At 37.6% G+C, this 23,931-nt stretch overlaps 1 protein-coding gene across 2 annotated transcripts in view; it reads right to left on the reverse strand.

Moving 5' to 3' along the window:
• Positions 1-1,478: 1,478 nt before the first annotated feature.
• Positions 1,479-23,931, reverse strand: part of GLS (glutaminase) — a 75,150-nt gene continuing 52,697 nt past the window's right edge. For both annotated transcript variants that reach the window (XM_072961581.1, XM_006207284.4), the window contains 4 exons: positions 7,742-7,803; positions 6,528-6,604; positions 6,377-6,440; positions 1,479-3,765 (listed from right to left, as the gene is read on the reverse strand). In XM_072961581.1, the coding sequence (XP_072817682.1) occupies positions 3,609-3,765; positions 6,377-6,440; positions 6,528-6,604; positions 7,742-7,803 (360 nt within the window). In that variant the 3' untranslated portion in view covers positions 1,479-3,608. The remainder of the gene's footprint in view (positions 3,766-6,376; positions 6,441-6,527; positions 6,605-7,741; positions 7,804-23,931) is intronic.

A 23,931-nucleotide genomic window follows, 5' to 3' on the forward strand; every position in this document is an offset into this window, starting at 1 on the left:
AAAAAAGGCATTTAGGGGGTGCGTTTGACAGGGTTCTTCTAGATAATTTTCTCAGACTGCTATCTGCAGCTGCATCTTATTTTTCTGCTGTCACCACCACAGTCATACTGTGTAAATACTGTATTTTTCTGGTAGGGATAAAGTTTTCTTGAAGTCTATTTTAAAATTAAAGTTAAAGTATATGTATTACATTAAATATAATATGCACATGGTACTTTCCTTGGTACTAAACACAAATTAAATCCTCCTCTCAGTTTTTACATAAGATGATTGACTTGAACCTCCCTGGGTTTGAGTTGATTTTTTAAGTTTGAAATAATGAAGGAACAAGACAACAGTTAGAAAAATTGTTTCCGATTGCTAATATTTAACTATTTGGTGTATCTTTGCCCTCTAAGAATGCTTTGACATAGTTTTATTTTATTACAACAGCCAAGAGAACTTTGTTTACTTTTTAAAAAGTATAGTCTCTTATAAATAATATTTTGGTGTAAAGATTTTAAAAGTTACTCGCATTATGTGTAGGTTTGATGTTTTTCTCATCTTTTCTTATGATTAAACATAAAAATACATCAGTCCATATTTTTAAATAAGATTAATGCCATTTTCCTAAGTGTTGCCCTTTCTTACCCAGATTAAGATAAGTCAGTGGAAGAGCTCATAGAGGAAACATTGTTGGAACAATCTATACTGAGTACCATGAAAAGCAAATGAGCAAAAGTCCTTTGGTCTTGGTGACCACAGCTGCCTCCAAATGCAGAAATAATCTGGCATTTATTTTAAGTGAATTTCAGTACTGCTAATACAAGGTTTTAATTTTAAAATACATGTAAAATGGGACTCTATCTTGTCTCCACAGCAGCGTCTAAAATCCCCACCTCATTGAGGAGGTGAGATATTACTAAGAAATTACGCACCCACAACAAAAAGCTGCCGTTTTTTCTCTGAATGTTGTAAGCTAGAAAGCCGTGAGTCTCATCTTAATCACTGTGTCCCACTGGACACCTTGTGTAGTGGTACCTGGCCCACAGTAGGCATCAGAAACGCCTAGACGTAGTTCCTGTGCTCAATGGAGCTCCCAACCCAGTGATGTAAGAGAAAACCTTAGTTGTTTAAAAAAATTCATTTTTCACAGGTCTTTTTTCTTGATACATGTATTTATTAAGCTGTAAAAAGCAACACTACCTAATTTCATTTAAAATAAATATTTTCCAATTTCAGAATACTTACAACTTATAATTTTAAGATTAGATTCACTTTGGGAGGTTCTGGAAGCAAATACATTCATAGCTGTACAATCCCCAGGAAGAATCTAAATCCAGCATCAGGTCATTCAGTCCCTGCCAGGCAGACAACAGCATCAAATGGTCGATAGCTTATCCAGCTCTGCAGCTAAAGGGCAGTGTGGGGCAGCAGTGGGTTACAGCACAATACACTCAGAGACGAGGTCATTAGAAATGAGGCCAGCAAAAACAACAGTGTATACAAAGCTTTAAATAAACACACTGTGTAGAGTTCTCATGATACAGAAAAAGCACATATGATCCTAAAGGCAAAACAAAAAGATCTTTGGAGTATATTGATGACGGCAGTTAACAGCATAGTTAAAAGCATTTAAATCAACAGCAAACAGCCAGAGCAGGAACCAGTGTACAGTGATAAGTAACCTCATGAGTAAATAAGGGCACATTTAACTAAACCACAAAGATTTCACAAAATAGTTTTAATCTGAGAAAAGATGAAACTCTTTGTTCCCAAATAATAGTTAAAAACCTCTTTTAATTAGAGAAAAGCCTCAAAATCATTGGTAATCTTCAAGCCACATAATTGAACCATCTTAATGTTTCCTTTAAATCACACCAAACAAGCTGCTGTTTGAGCAGTTACTTTCATTGATTTCAGTCAGAGAATGTCTATCCCATAATATCTTTGGAGAGAACGCTGTTCCTCTGCAGGATTTCACAAACACTACCTGTCTGCATGGCTTGTTAGATCCCACCCACCACATTCCCCACAGAAGCACACACACGGGAATGGCTTCGTGCCTGATGCAGCTCAGTTAAGGAACGCTGTGGTTCCACCAAAGGAGGCGCCAGCCAGGTAATAAGAGGGTGGTGGCTGAAGCCACTGATTGAGACCAGAAGCAATAATCAAGACACTTGGAGGCTGTTAGAGTGGGAAAGGGCTATTAGGCATGATAAAGCTTGGAAGCAGCAGTGTGTGCCAATAGAAAAGGGGGGAAAAAAAAGGTCTATATTAATGTAACAACCAGCATTCATGTAGTAGAGGATTCTGCTCGTTTCACTAAACACAGCTTCAAAGAAGTCCATTTGTATGTGTTTGTGTGTGTGCTTAATACCAGAAACCCTCATTCACCCCTGTACCTTGGAGGTTGATAGAATAAAGTTTATGTGCAGTTCCTTCCCCAAGACAAATGATGGGTCTTGATTTAAAATGAAATGGCCTTTCCTTATTATTAAACTGTAAAGTCCACCAAAAATAAACAGTAGAGAATCAAAAGAAAACTGACTGGGTCATCTAGTGAACAAATATCTTGATGCAGACTTTTAATGACAGGTTTAAAAACAAATGCTATTTGTAGCAGTTCCCATACCTTCATAGTAACTTTGGTTGCTTGGAGCACTTCTGAATTTCTCTTTATCCTGAAAGCTGAAAAATGTCTTCTTAAAGAGCTGCAGTAGCACATCCCTTCTTTTTTACTGGCTGATGAATTTGACTAATTTGTACTTAATAATCTGTCTCTGGTTCATCTTCTGTAGACACATGGCATAGTTACAGCTAGGATGCCAGATACATGAGGCATTTTCTGATTTGTCATGGAAAACGTGAAAACTGCATAGACTGCCAGCACCCACTTCCCAGCGAAAGGAAAGAGGCAAATAGCTCAGTGTCTGGGAAGAGAGGTTGGGCTAAGGGGATATAGAAAAAGGAAATGTTTTCAAAAGTATTATAACTACATTCACACATGTTTTGGTCACCAAACATATCTTAAACAGATTCCCTGATAAAGTCTAATCAGAATTGGTCAATCTACTAACAGTTGTTAACTATTATAATTTTTAGAGTCACATCATGAAGCTAGGATGATGGGAGACATTTTATACACATAACCGTTAAGTGCATATAGTTGTTCAAACATTTAAACTAAATCTGTATTTGAAGTCATGAAAATCACACTATTTTGCTTCTAAAGGCAGCCTTGACCCATTTGGACAGACTGTACAACAGAGTTTAATTTATAAATGCATATCAGCAGATCATCACCATAAGTTGAAAATTCACAAAATAGACAAAAATAAATCATGAGGACCACACAGTTAAGCTAGCATTGGTAACTATTTCTTTTACATCAAATTATACAATGCACGAGGTAAATATTGCTCACATTATGGAGGGAGATTGTTTTATTTCTATTTTTTCCCAAAGAGATCAGATTTGTCCTGTGCACATAATGAAGAAAACTCCAGTAACACTGAAATGACAAATGTTGTAAATATACATCACTACCAGATAGAAATACACATGTTCTTCGTAATCATTTTCCACAATTAAATAGGTAAGTGATTTAAATCTTGGGCTTACGACCATTATAGCAATCCATCAAGATTCTTATGGACGGTTTGATTTTCCTTTCCATTGTCGGAATCTCCTTGAGGCGTGTACTGAACTTGGTATTCCTGCAGGATTTTAAATACGTCATGGTGGCCAAAGTGCAGCGCTTCATCCATGGGAGTGTTATTCCACCTAAGCAAGTAGCATAGCATGGACTGCGTCATTAGGTAATTTCTGTACAAAGGTGATAATCCAGCATTCTTAGATTTTAAATGCAGGTTAAAGGGCCATTCAGATTTAGCTGCTTAATATTGAAGAAATGCAGAAAGGGATTTATAATCCAAAAAGTGGTCTTCGGAGACAACTTGGGATATGAGGAGGAAGGGAACCCTATCTTCTAGAAAAGGATCCTGTTCACATTATGTAAGTGCTTATGAAGGGAAAGTCCTAGTGTTGACAGATAGGATAGAGTCCTCGAGTATTCCTGAATTTTAACTTCATGAAAAGCCCAAAGGATCTCTCTTTAAGTAAAATGTTTAAAGAAAATTCAGCTCTATAACATCCATCACCCTAGCCTTTGATAGAAAATTTGTGTTCCTGTTGGTGCAGAAGCACAATAAATCTCACAAGCCTGGAAATGAGCAGGATCTCATTAGGCTCAGATATACATTGGACGAGCAAAACGGGCCCCAGGGGAAGTGACATTTTCCTCCTCTCTGGGAAGGACTGGACTCCGTGGTCAGGCAGACCACTGCACAACCAGAAGAACTGCCTCATAGGCAGTGTGCTTCTGGGCTGTGCTTTTTAGAGTCATACAGATGAAGACTGAAGGTAAGAAGAAACAGTTTCCAGCAGTGGTTAGTCAACTAATTAGCCTCTTGAAAGAGGAGACAGCACTGTGTAACTCAGAACCCAAGTGAATGACCTAGTAAGCCTATGAGTTCTCTAGTATGTCACAAGCTATTAAGCTTCTCATCGCGTCCTCTCTCTACTTATGTCACTTAACTTCATAGCCACCAGGCTCCCTGACTCCATTTTTTCACATGCCACGATCACCAGCTGCAGGTTCTCCTCCTTTCCATTTCTTCTTTTCTTTCCAACTTTGTCCTTAACTTTTTACCTTCTCAATGGGGTGATGATGGGGAACTGAAAGGTCTTTTTAAAATAGTCTCACTTGAAAAATATTGTTGAATTAAGTTTGGTAACCAGTTCTCAATTTTTAAAATCAGGTAAGTAACATATTACATGCATCTTTGTGCTTCTCGAAAAACAGCTGAATTTTTTAAAGTTGCCTTTTACTTCTATACTGGCCTTCATTAAGTTAGGGAGTTGGTGGCCTGAAACCAGGAGGTGGGGGGACTTTTCATTCATCTACAGCATATAATTATCTGTCTTCCTGGAAAACTGAATGTTAACTGCAAGTTACTTTCTTTTTTTAAACAACTTTTCCGTGAAATAATGCAAAATATCAACTCTAAAGAATATACTAAATTTGCTCAAGCCTCTTTTTCAGTTTGAGGTAACAATGATTCTACGAATTAGAGAAAAGAGATGTCTTGGTCTAGCTTACATTCAAGTTAGTTACTGAGCTAACTTTTGCCTCTCAGATGGGTACTTCTACTTCTACCCTCCTGGAGGCCAATTCAGGGCAAAACCAAAACAAGATATTTTGATCCTTAAACATGCAAGGCACAGTAGATATTTTGAGCCTATGTTAAATAGTATTTTACTTGGGATTACAGACACCAGGGGAAAGGAGGAATCACTCTCTTCAGTTTCTTGCTCTAGAAAGAGCTGGTATGGGTATTACATATGGGTAAAACAGGGGATTGTCATCATAACATGAGGTTTTAAAATATTGCCAATAAAGGTCATGATTTTAGGTAATCATAGTGTAGCTACACTTAAAAAATTGCTAATAATTTTCAGACAGTGATGTTGTAACTTCTGCATTTCTTGCAAGCTGAGCTAAGAACACTCAAACCTCTAATTTAAAAAACAGTAAAACATGAGAACAAAGATCTAATAGCTAGAGAATAATCAACTTGCTCCAAACTTAATACAGTCCTCAAACAGCCAATTTAAACTCCTAATCATACATATTAAACCTCTCCCATCAAGTATTTTTTCTACTATTCTTCTAAACCTTTATATTCTCCTGCCTCACTGACTCATCCAGTTATGTAACGTGCAAGTGTATGTACATATGGAAGCTGCACTCTGACTCCTCCCTCGAACATCCACCTCGTAAGCAGCATTTACTGCGGGATGAATGTCAGTTTGCCATGTGCCCAGGAGGGAGAGGAAGGAGCAGAACGTATCCAGGCAGACTTTTCCCACTCTAGACAGAGTGCCCTTCTCTTCCTGCCACACCCTCTTCTCTCCCTCAGGGTCCTGATTAAAATTCAGCTTCCATGAGGCTTTCTAAAACTGACTCCAAATACAGGAATTTCAACAAACCCCAATATATTCATTTTAGAGTTCTGTAACAGTAATCTCCTTACACATTTTTAATATGGTCCTATAAGTGTTTATCTTGTCTACTCTGTGTAGTCAAAAGCCCCATGAAGACAAAATTCCCATTTCATCTTTCCATACACCAAGAATTGTTTTCTTCATTCAGTGTGTTGACTGACAGACTAACCTGGAAAATAGGATACGGGAGAGAGAATGATCTACCGAGCAGAAACAAGGTTTTGTTTGTTGCCTGTATAAGGCACCACAGCAAGTTTAAGAATGTCTCCAATATACAGAGTGGAGTTAAATATTCTAGCCTTGTGTTAGAAAGTAACATAGCACTCACCTGTCCTTGGGGAAAGGATTTACTTTGCAGGCTTCCAGCAAAAATTTAACAACTTCAACATGACCTACATCCAAAACAAAAACAAGCATATTTTAGTACTGAGTAGAAATTAAGTCTGAAAAAAACAATAGATGAGTGGTTCATATATTACCCTCTGCAGCAGCCACGTGGAGAGCTGTTCTAGAATCATAGTCTCGCTGTTCCATGTCCATGGCTGACAAAGCAAATCTGAAAATTTGTAAGCATAGCTATTCATTATATAAACTTAATTCACACTTGCAACATTTACCCCATCGGTTCAACCTAAGGTCCTGTGAGACAGGTGCCATTCTTCACCAAGCTACTGGGAACTAGAGACCCTATTCAACCAGTACACAGGTGTCTTGAGTAAATGCCACTTCACTTCACTGCTCTTCCTTAGCTTTGCTCTTTCTGGGAAAGAGGAAACATGCACCATCTCTCATAGAATTAAGCTTCATTATATTATTGTCCAAAACTCAAGAGTAGTGGCACAACTATACCCTGTTTGTACCTCAGAAGGGCAAGAAACTAATACCTATATTAAAATTGAATGTTTTCACTGAGACACTCATTCTTTCACATTTTACAGTCTATGGTTTACAAGTTTTTTTCATTTTAAAGTGCACATTTTTATTGAGATAAAACTGACATCATGTTAGTTTAAAGTGTACAATGTGTTGGCTTGATATATTGATATATTGCAAGATGATTACCACTGCAGCGTTAGCAAACATCTCTCTCACTCATGTCACATAAATATCATTTCTTTTTTTTTGTTATGAGAACTAAGAGCTAGTTTCTTAGCAACTTTGATGTTTATAATACAGTACTGTTGATACAAGTACTAATCAACTTTAAAACAAAGGTGGAGATAAAGCATAGATATTTTTGCAGCTTAAAGTTCAGTTGTAACTCTATAGAAGAGACCTATGTTAACCATACAGTAGTACTACGTGACCTTCCCAACCCTGGTATCTACAGAACACCATTGCCCCTATTTGCCCATCCCCCTTCACCTCCAAACATGGAGAGTGGCAGGTAGATGGGGATTGAGAAGGCATTGTCCAAATTCCAGTAAAACACTAACACTAATTAGCCAGATTAGCTGAATAGTTACTGCTTGGGAAAACAGAGGACTGGGCTTTCATAGGAGGTTGTTTCCAGAGGAAAAGGAAAGACTGTACAACAAGACTAAGGCACTGAAAGTGGCCACTTAATATAAATTTGTTTGGACTATTTTTATTAGAGGGAAATGGAAGTGAGGTTTTAGCCCTAAAATGGCCTTTGCCCAGAAGCAACTTCATAAACATCTAAACCATGTGCTAACACACTTTGTAAACATACCTTCGAAGTGCAGACACATCTCCAGTATATGCAGCAAACAAAAGGTTTATCACTGACTTAACCTGTGAAGAAAAGAAAGTTCAGGCATCCACAGGGGAAAATAAATACACAGAATGTACACTTGTCACCGGTGATTTCCACGTGCTTTAAACACTTCAGCTGGCTCACACACAGAAAGTTATCATAAATTCACTGCTGTAACCAAAATAGAGGATTAGGAGGGGAAATTCAACAATAAGGATACATGAGGGAAGGAATGGAATGATGGTATCAATTGGCACCAAAGAATGGAAACTTGTGACCTGTGAAACACACATAGTTGGGGCAACTGAAAATTGTTTGGAACTTTCCTCACTTAGTATGTGAGCCTTGCTGTGAGCTGACTTGTATACTCATGCAATTCACATCACAGCATTATTAAAAACTAAGTCATGCTATATAAATGTCTAATCCCTGCCAGCAATCACTGTCCTCACCAATCACCAATCACTGGCTTCTTTGGAAACCTTAAGAGACAACATTCAGTATTAATCATCTCAAACTTAAGAACAGGACTATACTTCACTGGAAAGGCAGACTTCAGTTCAGCGGCCAGGCAGTACAAATGGGGGCATTTTCAGAGCCTGCGACAGTGCCTTGGCTCAACAGGTGGTAAACTCCCAAAATACTGTCACTGCCACTAAGTGCTCCAAGACTTCAAAGTGTATCTTCTTTTGACAGCACCTACTTTCTTGTCCTTTTTAAGGAAAAGGCTAGTTATCCTGAAGGCCACTGGATTTTGGTCTGCTTTCATCAAGACTATCCAACTGTGTTTTTGAGAAACCAAACTACTGAACATACACTGTCAATATCTAATAAATCACCACTTTTGTCTCCATCTTTGCAACTTAAACATTCATATTGATGATTCAACTGATATCGGACTCAATGGTAGAAAACAGAAGTTTACTTGGAGGGATGGAAAGTAACCCAGCTATCCACTAACAAAGCCACGGCCCTGGGAGCTGTGCTTCCTGGAGCTGGGGCTTAACCTGGACACTCCCCCTTTCCACTATGGCTTATTTTCCCCACAACCTGTGAACTTTTAAGTTGAACTGGAACTAACCACTGCTGAACTCCTAATTCAGCATTTTCAAAATGTGTTCTGCAGAAACTAGTTCACAAATGTGCCACTGAAAAAAGGGGTTCCGTGTTCAGATATTTTCTTAAAATATTAAATCCCCTTCTTGAAGATTCATGAGCACATGGATGGCCCTGTAAAGTTCTGCAGTACAGGAACCTATCCAGCTAAGCACACCCCCTAAATTTCACTACTACTTAACTATATTGTTGAGATCATCCCCAAACCCCTCTTAACTCTTTCAGTTCATTAGCTTCCCATCCAGCTACTCTTTACTACGCCCACCCAGCCTGCACTCTGTGGTCAGTCTCCTACTAACCCTGAGTCCAGAACAGTTTTCTCAATGGGGGTGAGGGGAAAGAGCTTAATGGAATCACCCAGAATGTTCTAAAGGTTTACATAGGCATCTGTCTTCCAATTTCTAGTTGTCCTATTCCCACACCTCAGTTCGATACATTTTAGGGAAAACAGTCTTTTGAAAAAGTCTCCAGGTGATTTTGATACACACTCTTCTGGGTTATGAACCACTGTTCCAGGTACTCTAAACTTCTTTCTTTTTTAATTGGATCAATTTGGAATTCTCAATTCCCTTGTGCTCTTGGGCCCACAGAAAAACACTGATGGGCTATTACAAATTATTTTCTGTATTTCCAACCGGTCTCTCATTACTGCTTGACAATTTTTTTCTTACTGATTTACTTTCACACTTTCTTCAGGCCTATAATACCAATGGAGACCCCCAAAACATATGACCCTAACCACAGCTTTACTAAGATAACAGATTGTCTTTCCTCTCTTATGCAAAATTCCAGCTTCAAATATCTATTATCTCTTCCTTCCCTCCAAACCTGAAAGCAAAAATTATCCATCCTTCCTCATTTCTGAGACACTTCTTTACCTATTCCTCCAACATATATCCTCCAGATCTCCTAGCCCTGCTCCCTCCTTTATCCCCTTTATTTCTAGCACCTTCTACGTTTCCCTCCTTCACTGGTTCCCTTATCTCTGCCTTAATACAGACACAACTTCATCCTATTTTGAAAAACCAATAAATAAAACCCCATTGTTACCCCCTTTTAGGCCATATTTTCTAAGAATAGTTTCTATTTTTACTTCTCTGCAGATCACCTTCACACCCACTATTAGCTCTTAATAGTACTCTCAAAAGCTCCAGGAGCCTTCCTAAGCCCTGAACCTTTCTGACCTCTCCAAGATGCCCCACCCTCTCATTCCTTGTCTCCAGTGATGCTGATTACCAGGAGCTTCCTCCTATTAGCTGCTTTGCAGGGTCACTTCCCACTTTCCACTGCCTGATAATACTCCAGAGGCAGTCTCCATCCGTCTTGTTTTTCAACATAATTTCCCTCAAAGGTTTCATACATTCCTTTGGGCAGAATGACTTCCCAATCTACATTTAAAATCTTTACTCCTAAGCCTTAATTCGATTTACTTGTCATATTTTCATTCCAAACTCAAAAACAGCAAACCTCTCTGCAGCTCTGATGGCTACCCACCCAGCCTCCAAAAATCCATATCCATCCGCTTACTTGACATTTCCTCTGGGATGTTTAATAGGCATCTCAGCCTTTTGTTCAAAATAAACTTGATTTCCACCACCATCTCTCACCCCAACTTAGCTCCTCTTACAGTGTCCCTCATTTTGGGATGACACTACAAATTACCCAGTTGCTCAGGCCAAAAACAGTCATCACCTAGGTCTGAGCTCCCCGCAAGGATGCCCAGCCAATTAGGGGGTACCCAGCCCCTGCTCCCCTCACCCAGCTGTGGTGCCCAGTGCCCAGGTACATCTATGGGAAGAAAGGAGCCTTCTTCACACAAACACCAAGAGGCAGAAGTAGCTTTTTCTAATTCACACAAAGCCACCACATAGACCGTGGGGATAAGGATTCCTATTTCTATTTCACACGACCCTCATCAAGCTCAAACAAATTTGCTCCAAATTTATTCCAAAATACATACGGAATTCCACCACCTCTCACGACCTCCATTATTATTACCCTAGGCTCTGAGCCAGCACCTCATCTCTCCTGGAGGCCTGCAGCAGCTGCCTAACTGTTCCACCTGTTCAACTCCGCAGGGATCTTTTAAAAAGACAGATTGTGGCAACTTTCTGTCAAACCCAGAATAAAATCCAAACTCTGTACCACAGCTTTCAGGACACTAAGTGGTCACACTGTGCGGCTCATTCCCTACTGCCCCACCCCCTGCAGCGCCCTCCAGCCGGCGGCCTTCCTGCTGGTCCCGGTGCTACGGCCCAGGATGCTCTCTCCCCAGGTCCTGAGGAGGCTCCCTTCCTCACTTCATTCAGGTCTCTACTCAAATGTTACCCCAAGGACTCTGAAACACTGCCCTCGTTTTCATCAATCCTTATCCTTTGCCTCGCTTCTTTTCTTCAGAGGACTTATCATTATCTGACATAAACACACACACACATGTCTTGTCTCCTCAACTAAACACAAGGCCCATGTAGGCAGTGACCTTGTCTTTTCTCTTCCCCACTATTACCCAGTGTCCACCGCACATAATATGTACTCATTAAAATGGGTTGACTCAAATCAACACACAGTACACCTTAAACTTACACAGCGTTGTATGTCAATTATATTTCAATTAAAAAATGTGTTGACTAAATGAATATTCTCTCCAAAAGCATCAAATATCCAAATCACTACCCCCATTTGGGGGTTAAATTCTAATCATTATTAATTCTTCTATCTCCCTTGACTTTTACTCCTTCAAACATCATTATGAAATTTATTCAATCCTCCTAACGTGCTTCTCCTTCTAATCGTTCTTCTACCCTCCAAAACTTCTCCACATATGTCTCATCATCTTTACGAAACATTGCTCTGATCACTAAAGGTTTCTCAGCTGATCCATTAAAAAAAAAACACTCAGTTCACTCCTGATAAAATTTAAATTCATTAGCCTTGCATTCAAGATCCTTCAGTGTGGTTAACTTCTCTCTCTCTTAACCTCAACAGAGTAAAATTGATCTTACTTACTGTCCTTGTTTTTATCTTAGTGCCTTTGCTCTCTTTCTCTCCTTTTGGGAACACCTAGATTCCTAATCAAATCTTTCCCTTCCCTCAAGGGCTAGCCTGAAAGCCCCTTCCCCAGGCATCCCCTCCAGCATTCACTACCCATGGGGCTTGCTGCCGGTTACCCACATAGGGCTTTGTGACAGCACGTGCCAAGGAGTCACCAATTAGATACCTTCCGTTCCTACTAAACCACAGTACATCCTATTTATTCCCTGAAAGCATCTTTCCCCCACCCCTTTCTCCCTGCAGTGTTATTCTCAACCCCTCCTCTGTGAGCTCGACACCAATCTCTTAAATCAGAAGTCATCTCTTTCTATTACACAGGCCTCACTAGGGCACTATCACACATGGTATATTGGCTTGTTTCTTGTCTCCCCCACTACTCAAGAGAAATCCAGAATTCCAATGTGCACACCACTGATCCATTAACTACCCATAATTCTTACTCTTTAAAGTACATTGCCCTTCTAAACAATAAATCCGTGACCTACTTCAATAACTATGTGCATGAACTATATCTCCTTTTAAAATTCTGAATTTAGACCAAGCAAGTTTGAAAAGATTTCATTACACATAGTATCACTTAGACACTTACTTAGTATTTCCAAAGTGCTAAAAGATAACCTTATTAATAAGGCCCAAGAAAGGCTGCTTTTAGAGTATAATGAGTTTCTTGAGGGTATACCAATACTTTATTCACAAGCATGTTTCAGCTCAGAGAGAGAAATATAAAATGAGTGTCATTCACTCCAAGACAGAAAAACACTAGGAGGCAGCACAAAGCACCATTTAAAACTCAAACTACAAATGCCTCTTTACTATAGCAAACAGCCACCCATATTAAGGTTTGCATAAATCAAGAAAAGAGCTATGTGTAGAATGCCAAGAAAGAAAATGGAACATTTTAACAGTTTTGAGACGGCAGATGGAGTGTTATTTTCACTTAGGGACAGTCCACTTCCTGGTTTGTTAAAAGAGTTCCATAAATATTTCCAAAACTGACACACCCTCTGGAATGACTACCATGACAAACCAAACTGAAGGAGGAGAGCAACCTGTAAGATGACTCATCATTGCTAATATTAACTACTATATATAAAACAGATTTAAAAATCAAATTTCTTCTGTATAGCTCAGGGAACTATATTCAGTATCTTATAGTAACTTATAATGAAAAAGAATATGGAAACAAATATATGTATGTATACGTATGACTGAAATATTATGCTGTACACCAGAAATTGATACCTTGTAATTGACTATACTTCAATTCAAAAAAAAAAAAGATGACTCATCCAACTCCAAGCCAACTCTTGTAAAGGATGTAGGTGTGCTAACCATTGATCAAGGCTCATTCTCCTAATTCCCCAATGGATACTTCAGTTACGTTAATTTAAAAATATCTGTCAAGAAGGCCAGGGTCCAGAAAACAATGTGTTAACTAACTGCCAGAGGCATGGAACCTGTGTTTTGATGACTCAATCCTCAGTACAAAGCAAGCAAGCAAACACAGCAGAACAGTAGCCCATTTAAATGAAGGAATCTGATGTTTAATGCATGCCTACCCCCACCCCGGCAAAGAGAAACTTCATTTGGGCAGGTAGCCACTAAAAATTTATAAATTAAATGTTAAGTTCTCCTTTCACATTGCAGATTTTCCAGTACTACATTTTCATTATTAAATCTCTTTATCAGAACCTGCCAGAACCAGACCACCTTATTTTAGATTGTACAGTCGTAACAACAGTGGAACAAAAATGTCACAGTTCACATGAGTTCATTTAACACTAGCATGCCTGGCATATCAGAATCATACTTTTTTCCCAAAAAAGGTAAAAGCAGTTAAAGATTCTATCAATTTTACAAGTCTAAAATATGGCATTCCTAACTTTTCAGTCTTATCATTCTCCTATTCAATTGAACATGTTTTAAAGTTGAATTGTATAGCTTTTGTGTCTTCCTTCCAAATACCCTAATTCTGTACAAGTAGCAATTCTTAGGATTACATAATCACACCACTTTGTATTTATATAGTGAATGACCTTGAAAAATTTAACATTTTAAAAATTATAACTATTTTAAAATATCTCTGACAGGCTGGTTGTAAAATATAATTATATTTAATTTATTACTACCACTAAGGTTATGTTATATTTCAAGGTCATATAACATAATGAATTAGTAATGTAGCTGGGATACATTCCCAGTCTTGTACAACTAGACCATGAAGATGTGAGTCCTTGATAGAGCTCAGACTGTTATCCAAAGGATAGAAGAAAAGTAAAAGACTAAATAGCAATTTAGCTCTAATCCATAAAGATCCTTTGCTAGATATTAGAAGGAAAGAAGGAAGGATATATGGGAGGGAAGGAGTGCAGAAGGAAGAGGAGGAGAGAGATGAAGTGGGGGGAGGGAGACTGATATACTCCCACACACAGGCTTGACACTTTTCTCCAAGTATTTTATTTCCAACGCTATCACCAACGACAAAACTGTGGTTTGCCTTGTTTTTCATCACTACTTTCTGGTCTTCATACAAAGACTAATTCATCCTTTTGGAAAAAGTTTTAATGAAAAAAAGCAGGTAACTGAAAAACCATCCTTCTGTTCCTGCCGCGTCCAGTTTGACGTAAGCTGCTCTCTCGTTTCTAGCTCACTACAGTATCTGTTGCTGTGAAACAGATACTCTTCTTCATCTGTTAAATAAACCATCATCGTTCCAGATCCAATTTTGTTTTAAAAGCTTCGCTCCAACTTGGCCTTTTATAGCCTCAAAATGAAAATAAATTTTCTGCTTTCTTTCATAAATATTTTTCTTACGGTCAGGTTGAAAAAATACAAGTCTACTATAGTGCAGCTGTAGAAAAACTCCAGCAAATGTAATCGCTTGTGGACAAGGTTAGAAATATAAACCAGTGTGCGTATGTGATCAAAAATATTCCCTCTTTTTCTTACTCCTGAGTTTATTTAACATTCATATGGATGGGTAAAACAAAATTATAGTTCTTTTAGGATTAGACAGTGTGAGTATGAGGCTACATGTCCCTAAGCTTCCAATTACTTATTCAGACACAATTATTACTGTATAGTTGGCCTTCCATATCCATGGGTTTTGCACGTGGATACAGAGGGCTGACTGTAAGGGACTTGAGCATCCTTAGATTTTAATATCTGCAGCGGTGGGAGGGGGAGGGGTCCTGAAACCAATCTCCGAAGATACCTAGGGATGACTGTTACTATATATAGAAAAGACTAAGCCATCTGACATGATCAGAGGATTAAAGAAAATCCTTTATAGGAGTAACAGTTCAGCAATTTCATGACCACATTTTTACACAAATGAAGGATGTTCTCATGCTGTAATTTTAATAGAGAAGAATTAAATCAAACAGTAAATTTTACTCTAAAAGAGTACAGGAATTTCACTTATAAAATACAACCTCAAAATGGCAGCTCCAAACACTGCATTCTGCTCTTGATCAGCTAAGCAATAAACTCTCTTAAGCATACCATTTTCAAAATTTCACAATGAGTAGATTAATTTGAAACAATTTTACTCACTCTTAAACTAAGAAGTCACAATTATATCAAAGAAATCTAACAACCCACGAAGACAAAATAATTTAAGTTATATATTATTTACAACAAAATAGCTAATATGTAGCACCTATTCTCCCTTGACTGAAATAAGTGCTTTAAGTATTGTTATTCCTATTATTATTCAAAGGATAGGAAACTGAAGGCTAGCATGTTTTAATTAACTTGAGCAAGGTAATCGTGCCGGTAAGAGGCAGAATGAGGGCTCAGACCCAGTCTGCCTGACGCCAGTGTCAGTGTTCTCAGCCACTACTCAGTGTCTACTGGGCCAAGAGATTTTCTAAGTAAACCTGAGATTAGATTTCCTCACCAATACAGTACCAAGACTAAACTATGTTGTGATGGGGAGCCAGAAAACAACTAAGAAACAATTTATAGGGAAATCAGAGATACTAATTTTCTACTGAGGTGCTAACCAAGGGTTTTTTTTTTAACAGAAAATAAAGGAACAAGTCATTCAATTCAGCATATGAATGCCATAGGGGTTAAAAAAAGATGTCTTCATTCTTTATGTTTAAGTCTCTAAAAATGAAATGTGAGTTTTGGGTTAATGTGAATAAAGGAAGCATGAATGCTACAGCATTGGCAGCAAATAAACTTCTTATCTCAGCGGCTCATGTTATTCTGGAAAATGCAATGAATGTTCTAAAAAGATACCAATGGGCTCATAAGCAACCCTCTTTTTATATCCCAGAATAAAGGTAGCTAACAACGTTCATCTTTGTGTGGGCTGACAAACAGCACTCTAATTAAGAAGCAAGCAGCAAATAAGAGAACAACAGAAATGAGTAAGGGCAAAGGCAGCTATTCCTCTGAAGGACAAAAGTGTATCTTTCACGTGGCAGACCTAAGAGTATCTGCACTGCCCTGACAACCACTGAAGTTTTGTATTCACTGTCTTCCTGGTTCTCTTCCCTCTCCCATACAAACAAATAGTTATAAAGTTCTATAAAGACTAGTTAACATACACTAGTGTTCAGATAGAGAACAAGGTACCACACTGCTGCCGTGATAAAGTGTCATGATTTTTTACAATTATTATTAACTAAAAAACAAGTACATAAAACCCAAAAGAGTTAAAGAAGCTAAAAGCAAAGAATAAGACAGAAAAAGAAATTGGTCACCAGATGCTTGTTCATATTACTTTAAAAAAACCAGCATCAGGACCACTGAAATTAAGGAGAGACCACACTGTCCGGTAAAAATTGAAAATAAAGAAATACAAACAAGGTCCCTGAAAGAGGTAGAGTTCTCTTTCCGATGAAAAACAAAACAAAGTTTCAGCTGCAATAGAGGCAGAATGATTTCAGTTTAGAGTTAAAGGACCTGTCTCTCCTTTGAATTTCCTGAATACCACTCCAACAAAGCAAGGCTCGGGCACGTGAGTACTCCATAGTTATTCAAACCACAATGCGTCCTTACTGACTGCTTTGACTTTAGGGGAAAAAAAATCTCTCTCATTTTCATCGGTTTCCAGAGAGCCATACTTAATTCTCTACATTCTTCAACGTTCATTTCACAGTTGTACTGTGAAAAGTCCAACATGCGTGCTTTGTGGACAACATACAGAGAACAGGTACATTAACAATATGTTTCTCTAGTGCTCTGTACTTTTCAACATGCTTTCACAGACATTCTAATTTGATTACTATTCAAGTTAGGAGAACACATTCCTCCAGGATATAATAGGATAGGATATTTTTAAGATCCTCAAAAATAAAGAAATGTGACACTTGAGGGGAAAAAATATATATAGGCCTTATTGTGAGATGGCTTAACCTATCTACATTTAAACATTTATAATTACTGGTAATATTTTACTCTGTGAAGCAAGGAGGAGGACGGACAGGGCAAAATGATACACAGAACTCACTTGTTAGTGGAATCTGTATTATTTGAAAAATCTTTTAAGTAGAACCAAATTCTAAAAGAGATAAGACCTTTTAGGTCTAAAAGACTAAAAGCATGTCTTCTACATAGGAAGTATCTAAAGGAGACTTCAAAACCTACTGTTAAAATCACTTTCTGATAGATGCTCTAAAATCCTCTGCCTGATTTTCTGCAGTTCCTAACCCCAAATTTGGGATGCAGCATGGGCTGGGAGTGGGGGTACAACAGAACAGATTGTCATCACTATAAATCCATGGTTACCAACCTCAACAGTATTCTAACAGTGTTGCCATGTTTCCCTCAGCTCTCCCACTCTCCAAGAACGAACATTTCCTATCCTCTCTATGCCCTGAAACCTCATAGCCTCACTCTAAGCCACACCTCATTCTTAGCAGAAAGCCTTCTTTCATATTATTCAGGAAAATGGAAGCCAATGGACAGAAACTCCGCCTCCTACTATGTCTGCAAACCCACCTGCCTGCCTCTCCACGTTCTCCTTTATTGCAGGAGATGCTCCTCCTCCCATCAAACCTAATCCTCCACTTGTGCTGAGAGCTCCATCTCCTTCCAGGGACCGCACTTAGGATTGGCCTTTTCCTCTCCCTCTCATCTACTTCAACCTTTCCTTCTGTACTGGATCTTTTCTATCAGCAGCCAAACCTGCTCTAATAATTTTCTGACCTTAAAATCTCAAAGCCAATAAAATTTTCTTAAAAGGTGGGGAGGTTACCAATATGGGCTACAAATATTTTATTTTCTGAGTGCAAACAATAGAGACAACTTTACCATCTACTATTATCATTTACTAAATAAAAAGGTATTTTAATAACAAAAGAAAGAAAATTAGGAAGGACATCATGTAAACGGACACTCCTCATCTTAACAGTTAACTGCTTTGGTACAACTGATTGTTCAAAACTTCCTCAAATACTCTTTCCTTGACTTCTGATACTATACTATACTGGATTTTCTCTTCTCTGGCCATTTTTCCTAAGTAAGAGCCCTACTTCTCTATCCTACTTTTAAAATGGAGTTCCTTAGGATTCCTTCTCATTCCACACTGTCTCCTGGGGCAATCTCACATACCTCTCCACAGCTTTGAATCATCTCTCCATGCTGACCACTCACAAAATTCTATCTCCAGCTTAGACCTCTCTCCTGAATTCTAGGCCTGTAAATTGACACTTAGTGAACGTCACTACTTAAATATCTCACATATATAGACATGTCAAAAAGACATTAGCTTTCACACATTGTTAACTGCCTACCCCATTATCCATTCCCTACCCCTGTCCATGCTACTGGAATCTCTATTTGTTAGGGGTAGTAATGTGCCCAACTGAAATATATTTCCCTCAATTCCCTTACATCTGAGTGTCTGATGGGCTTCTGGGAAACTTCTTTTACCTGATTTAGGTGTCACTATTTCTTCTTCCACTTCGATCATACAAGTGAGGCCAAAAGTGGAACCGCTATCATGCAGCTACCAGGCGACAGACATGAAGTCTAACACACACACAATAAGGCTGGCTGGAGCAGAAGCGTACCTTACTGATGGCACTCATCCTGGATTGTCTATCCTAGACTTGTTATATTAGAAAAATAGTCCCATTTGTCTAAATCACTGTTTATTAATTATCAACAGTCAAGCAGACTCTTAATTGTTACAATCAAAATTAATTTCTTTCTGCACTTTCAAGGTTTGCTTCTCCAGTGTTTATCATAGTAAATGCAGGTGCACCTGCTCTATTGTTCCCACCAAAAACCTGGTAGTCAACTTGGTATCTCATACTTTTTCACCCACCAAATACTATTACCAAGTGCTACCAATTTCATCTCTTTAACTCACATCTGTTTACTTTTCGCACCTTGAAACCCTATTCTAAGCCACTGTATCTCATTTCAGACCCAGAACTTCAACTTTAGTCTCCCTCTAATCTGTCCTCCACAGAGCAGTGTTTAAAAACCAAATCATGTTATTCCTCTTCTTAAAAGCCTCCAAGTTTCCAGTTGCACTTTGAATAGTCTAAAACTCTTGACATGGCATATAAAACCGTACCTAAATATTTCCCAAACTATGTTCAGTGGACTACCAGCAGCAGAAACACCCAGGGTGCTTATTAAACATGCAGATTTTAAAATCAATCTTTGGGGCTGGGCTTTACGAATCTCCACTCTAAAATTACAGCACACTAACAATTAGGATGCACATTAAAATATGAGCAAGCCTACCCTACATAATGTGATCTTCTCTCTAAAACTCATCCAGTCTCCATTTACCTTGCCTCACTCTTCTCTCGTCACATTTGCTTTCTTTCACCTTCTCAAATGTACTGAACTCCTTCCTGTCCTGGGGAATTCAAGCCAGGCTATCCTATCAGTCCTACTCCACCCTTCCTCTAACTCATTCAAAATTTAACTATCACCTTTCATGGAAAATTCACCACACCTATTCACTGATAAAATGAGGTCTTCTTGTTATACCCTCTCCCAGCATTCTGTACTTTCCTACCATTTATTACCATCATATTTGCTTAGAATTTTCTAAGTAAATAAAATATTAAACATATAGCTAAATATTCCCCCTGTATCCACTCCCTTTCTTCCAAGAGCTCAGCTGTAGTGAAGACTGGCCTGCATGTTCTTATACTTTAACCACACTGTATACTTGTCTCATAAAGTCTGTTAAGGGTATATAAAAATGGTATCATACAGTTTATATCATTTCATCTCCCTTACAACAGTTAAAATGAACTCATGTACATGTATTAGTATGAACAAATCACTTATCACCATTTAATTACTTTAGTAATTATTTATTCAATATCTGCAGACCTCTTTACATTATAAACACCAAGAGCTGAATCATTAACCACTGCACATCCTAAACACTTTGAAGTTTCTGGCACATCATAGACAATAATATATATATATATATTGCTTGAATGAAGAACTAATTCATGAATGAATAATAATGCTAAGGTTAATTTATATAAAATCTGAGCCACTCCATCAAATGAAATAGGCTAAATATCTTGCACTAATTGTTAGCATGCTGTTTAAACAAAAATTAATAAATACTGAGGGATAACTGGTTCTTAACAGAAAGAAAGGAAAAATAATTTTGAAGGTTTTATATATCTATTTATTTATATAGAGGGATCTAATCTTGGACATTGGTGGGGGACCTACATATAGCACCAGAAAAGAGGAGAAAACACATACAGGAAGAAAACAAAATTCCTGGTACACAGAGGGGTTGAAAAATTGGTAACTAAGTACAACAGAGTACAACTAAGTACAACAGCACAATACTGAAGTGGAAACCTAGAGACCAGAAACGTCTTGGTTACTTTCTTACAGCCACAAAAGTGAGAAAACAACTTTATAGACAAAATGGACTATTTGACCACTCTTGGATCATTCTACATTACAAAAACAATTCTGGAAGAAAAGGAGAACACGTGGAAAATGCATACATTTACTGCTAACCTGCCAAATAAGGGCATTGGGACAGGCAGAAGTTATTTTTTAGATACATTTTAATAGCAGAATTGTGTTTCTTCACAGTCCAGTATACATGGGATATTTTTGTGATTTTGCTTATATTTAACATCATCATTAAACTAAAAGTCAAAAGTATACAAGGACAACTGTAAATAGCTCTAGATGAGGACAGACTGTTTCATCTTTTCATCACCGAATCAATCCAGTTCTGTAGGTTACCAAAAAAATTTTTATCCAAAAACAAGTGCAAATGTGAACAATGACACACTCATTTTGGGATAATAAAGTTTTAGGTCATAGAACTGTTACAAATAAATAGGATTAATGAAAACCCCTAACTTTGAGCTCTATGAAAAGTCAGGATTTATAAAGGTTTTAATAAATTGAGTGTAGCTAATGGACATTTAGAGAAAGCAAACAAAAGGACTGAAAAATGCCTCTTCTGTATCTGGAAAGGGAGGAACTCTTCCAAACTCATTTTACAAGGCCACCATCACTCTGATTCCAAAACCAGATAAAGATATCACACACACAAAAAAGAAAATTATAGGCCCACATACCTAACAAACATAGATGCAAAAATTCTTAACAAGATATTAGCAAACCGAATTCAGCAATTCATTAAAAGGATCATATACCACGATCAAGTAGGATTTATTCCAGGGATGCAAGGATGGTTCAACATCCACAAATCAGTCAATGAGATACACCAAATTAACAAAATGAAAGATAAAAATCATACGATCATTTCAATAGACACAGAAAAAGCATCTGACAAACTTCAACATTCATTTATGATAAAAACTCTCAACAAAGTGGGTATAGAGGGAATGTACCTCACATAATAAAGGCCATATATGCTAAGTCCACAGTGAACATCATATTTAATGGTGAAAAGCTGAAAGATCTTTTCCTCTAAGATCAGGAACAGAACAGCATGCCAACTCTCATCATTTTTATTCAACAGAGTATTGGAAGTCCTACACACAGCAATCACACAATAAAAATAAATAAGAGAAATCCAAATTGGAAAGGAAAAAGTAAAACTGTCATTATTTGCAGATGACATGATTTTATAAATGGAAAACTCTAAAGGCTCCATCAAAAAACTGTTAGGACAAATGAATTCAGTAAAATCAATACACAAAAATCTGTTGCATTTCTATACACTAATAAACTACCAAGAGAAATTAAGGGAAAAAAACCCATTTGCAATGCAGCAAAAAGAATACAACATCTAATAATAAATTTAACCAAGGAGCAAAAAGACCTATGCAGTGAAAACTACAAGACATTAATGAAAGAAACAGAAAAAGTCACAAACAGAAAAATATTTCCTGCTCATGGACTGGAATACTGTCACAATGTCTATGCTACCCAAAGTAACACACAGATTCAATGCAATCCCTATAAAAAGTCCAATGATATTTTTCACAGAAATAGAAAAAAAGAATTCCAAAATTTGTATGGAACAAAAAAAGACCCCAATAGCTAAAACAATCTTGAAAAAGAAAAACAAAGGTAGACGCATCACACTCCCTGATGTCAAACTACATTACAAACTTATAGTAATTAAAATTGATGGCATTAGAAAACAGTACAAAGGTTACTCAAAAAATTTAAAAACAGAACTACCATATGATCCAGCAATCCCACTTCTGGGTATTTATTAGAGAAAATAAAAACACTAACTTGAAAAGATATGTTCACTGCTGCATTTGTGAGATCTATACACACACACACACACACACACACACACACACACAGGAGTATTATTCAGCCATAAAAAGTGAAATATTGCCATTTATGAAGTATTGTCATAGATGAACTTCAAGGGCATTACACTAAGTGAAACAAGTCAGACACAGAAAGACAAAATACTGTATGATCTCTCTCATATTTGGAAATCTAAAAACAAAAAGACAAGCTCAAAGATATAGAAGAGATTGGTGGTTACAAGAGGTAGTGGTGAAGGGTGGGAAAAATGGATGAAAAAAACATACAATTGATGCTTGAATGACACGGGTTTGAACTGCATGGGTCAACTTATATGGTTTTTCCCAATAACTATATACTACAGTATTACACAATCCACCATTGGCTGAATCCACAGATGTGGAACCAAGGATATAGAGGGCTTACTGTAAAGTTGACTGGGGGGGGGGACATCGGAGTCCCTAACACCTGTGTTGTTCAAGGTTCAACTGTATATACATCCAATAATGTTTCCATGAATATAAGACACTAAATTTTAAAAGATTTTGCTTGAGCCCCCAAACCAACTTTTAGAACATTAAAAAGCCTACTCAGAATCAGGTAGAAACTTAGTAAATGGGCTGTTACCACCAGTATCATTTCTTAAAGTCCTTTTCTGTTTCTTATACTTCAAAAAACTTGTAATTTTAACATTCCAAAAGAGATAAATAATATTCTCATCAATGAATGAGTCACGTGGTCCAGGTGGTCATCACCTCAAAGAACCCAGCTGAGGAAGGCTTTTTCCTGGTTCAGCAATTTACTATTTAATGATAGAGACTGAAGTACCTAAGTTAGCCTTTGTTTTTGTTTTTGTTTTTGTTTTTGGTGCCTGCTTAAGTTTGAGATTTCTAAGTTAAGGTAGATCAGTGACATAAGTTCATTTTCTTGTAGATATTAACACTATTTGAAACTATCTTATTTATTTACTTCTCTAGGCTGCTATTTTCTATGTTGACTCCCAGGATGTGTGGTCCATGAGGTAACGTCTCCCATGATCTTGCCCAGAACATACAATAGTTCCTGGCTTGTAGTACGTGCTCTGTAAATGCTGCATGAAGACAAATGAACAAATGAATGACCTTTTGCACCTATTGTTTATGTTTTTGTAAAACATTTTGTAACTTTTCTGGTAGTATCGCATTGCTTCCTTTCCCTTGCCTCTCTGCAAAAGAAGTTGTCTAGGGCAAAATAAATTACAATACAGTCATTGGATCTGGCACCAAGTCCTGTAAAACCTATTTGCTTTTGTGTAT

This window comes from Vicugna pacos, chromosome 5 (assembly GCF_048564905.1).
Source record: "Vicugna pacos chromosome 5, VicPac4, whole genome shotgun sequence".
NCBI lineage: Eukaryota > Metazoa > Chordata > Mammalia > Artiodactyla > Camelidae > Vicugna > Vicugna pacos.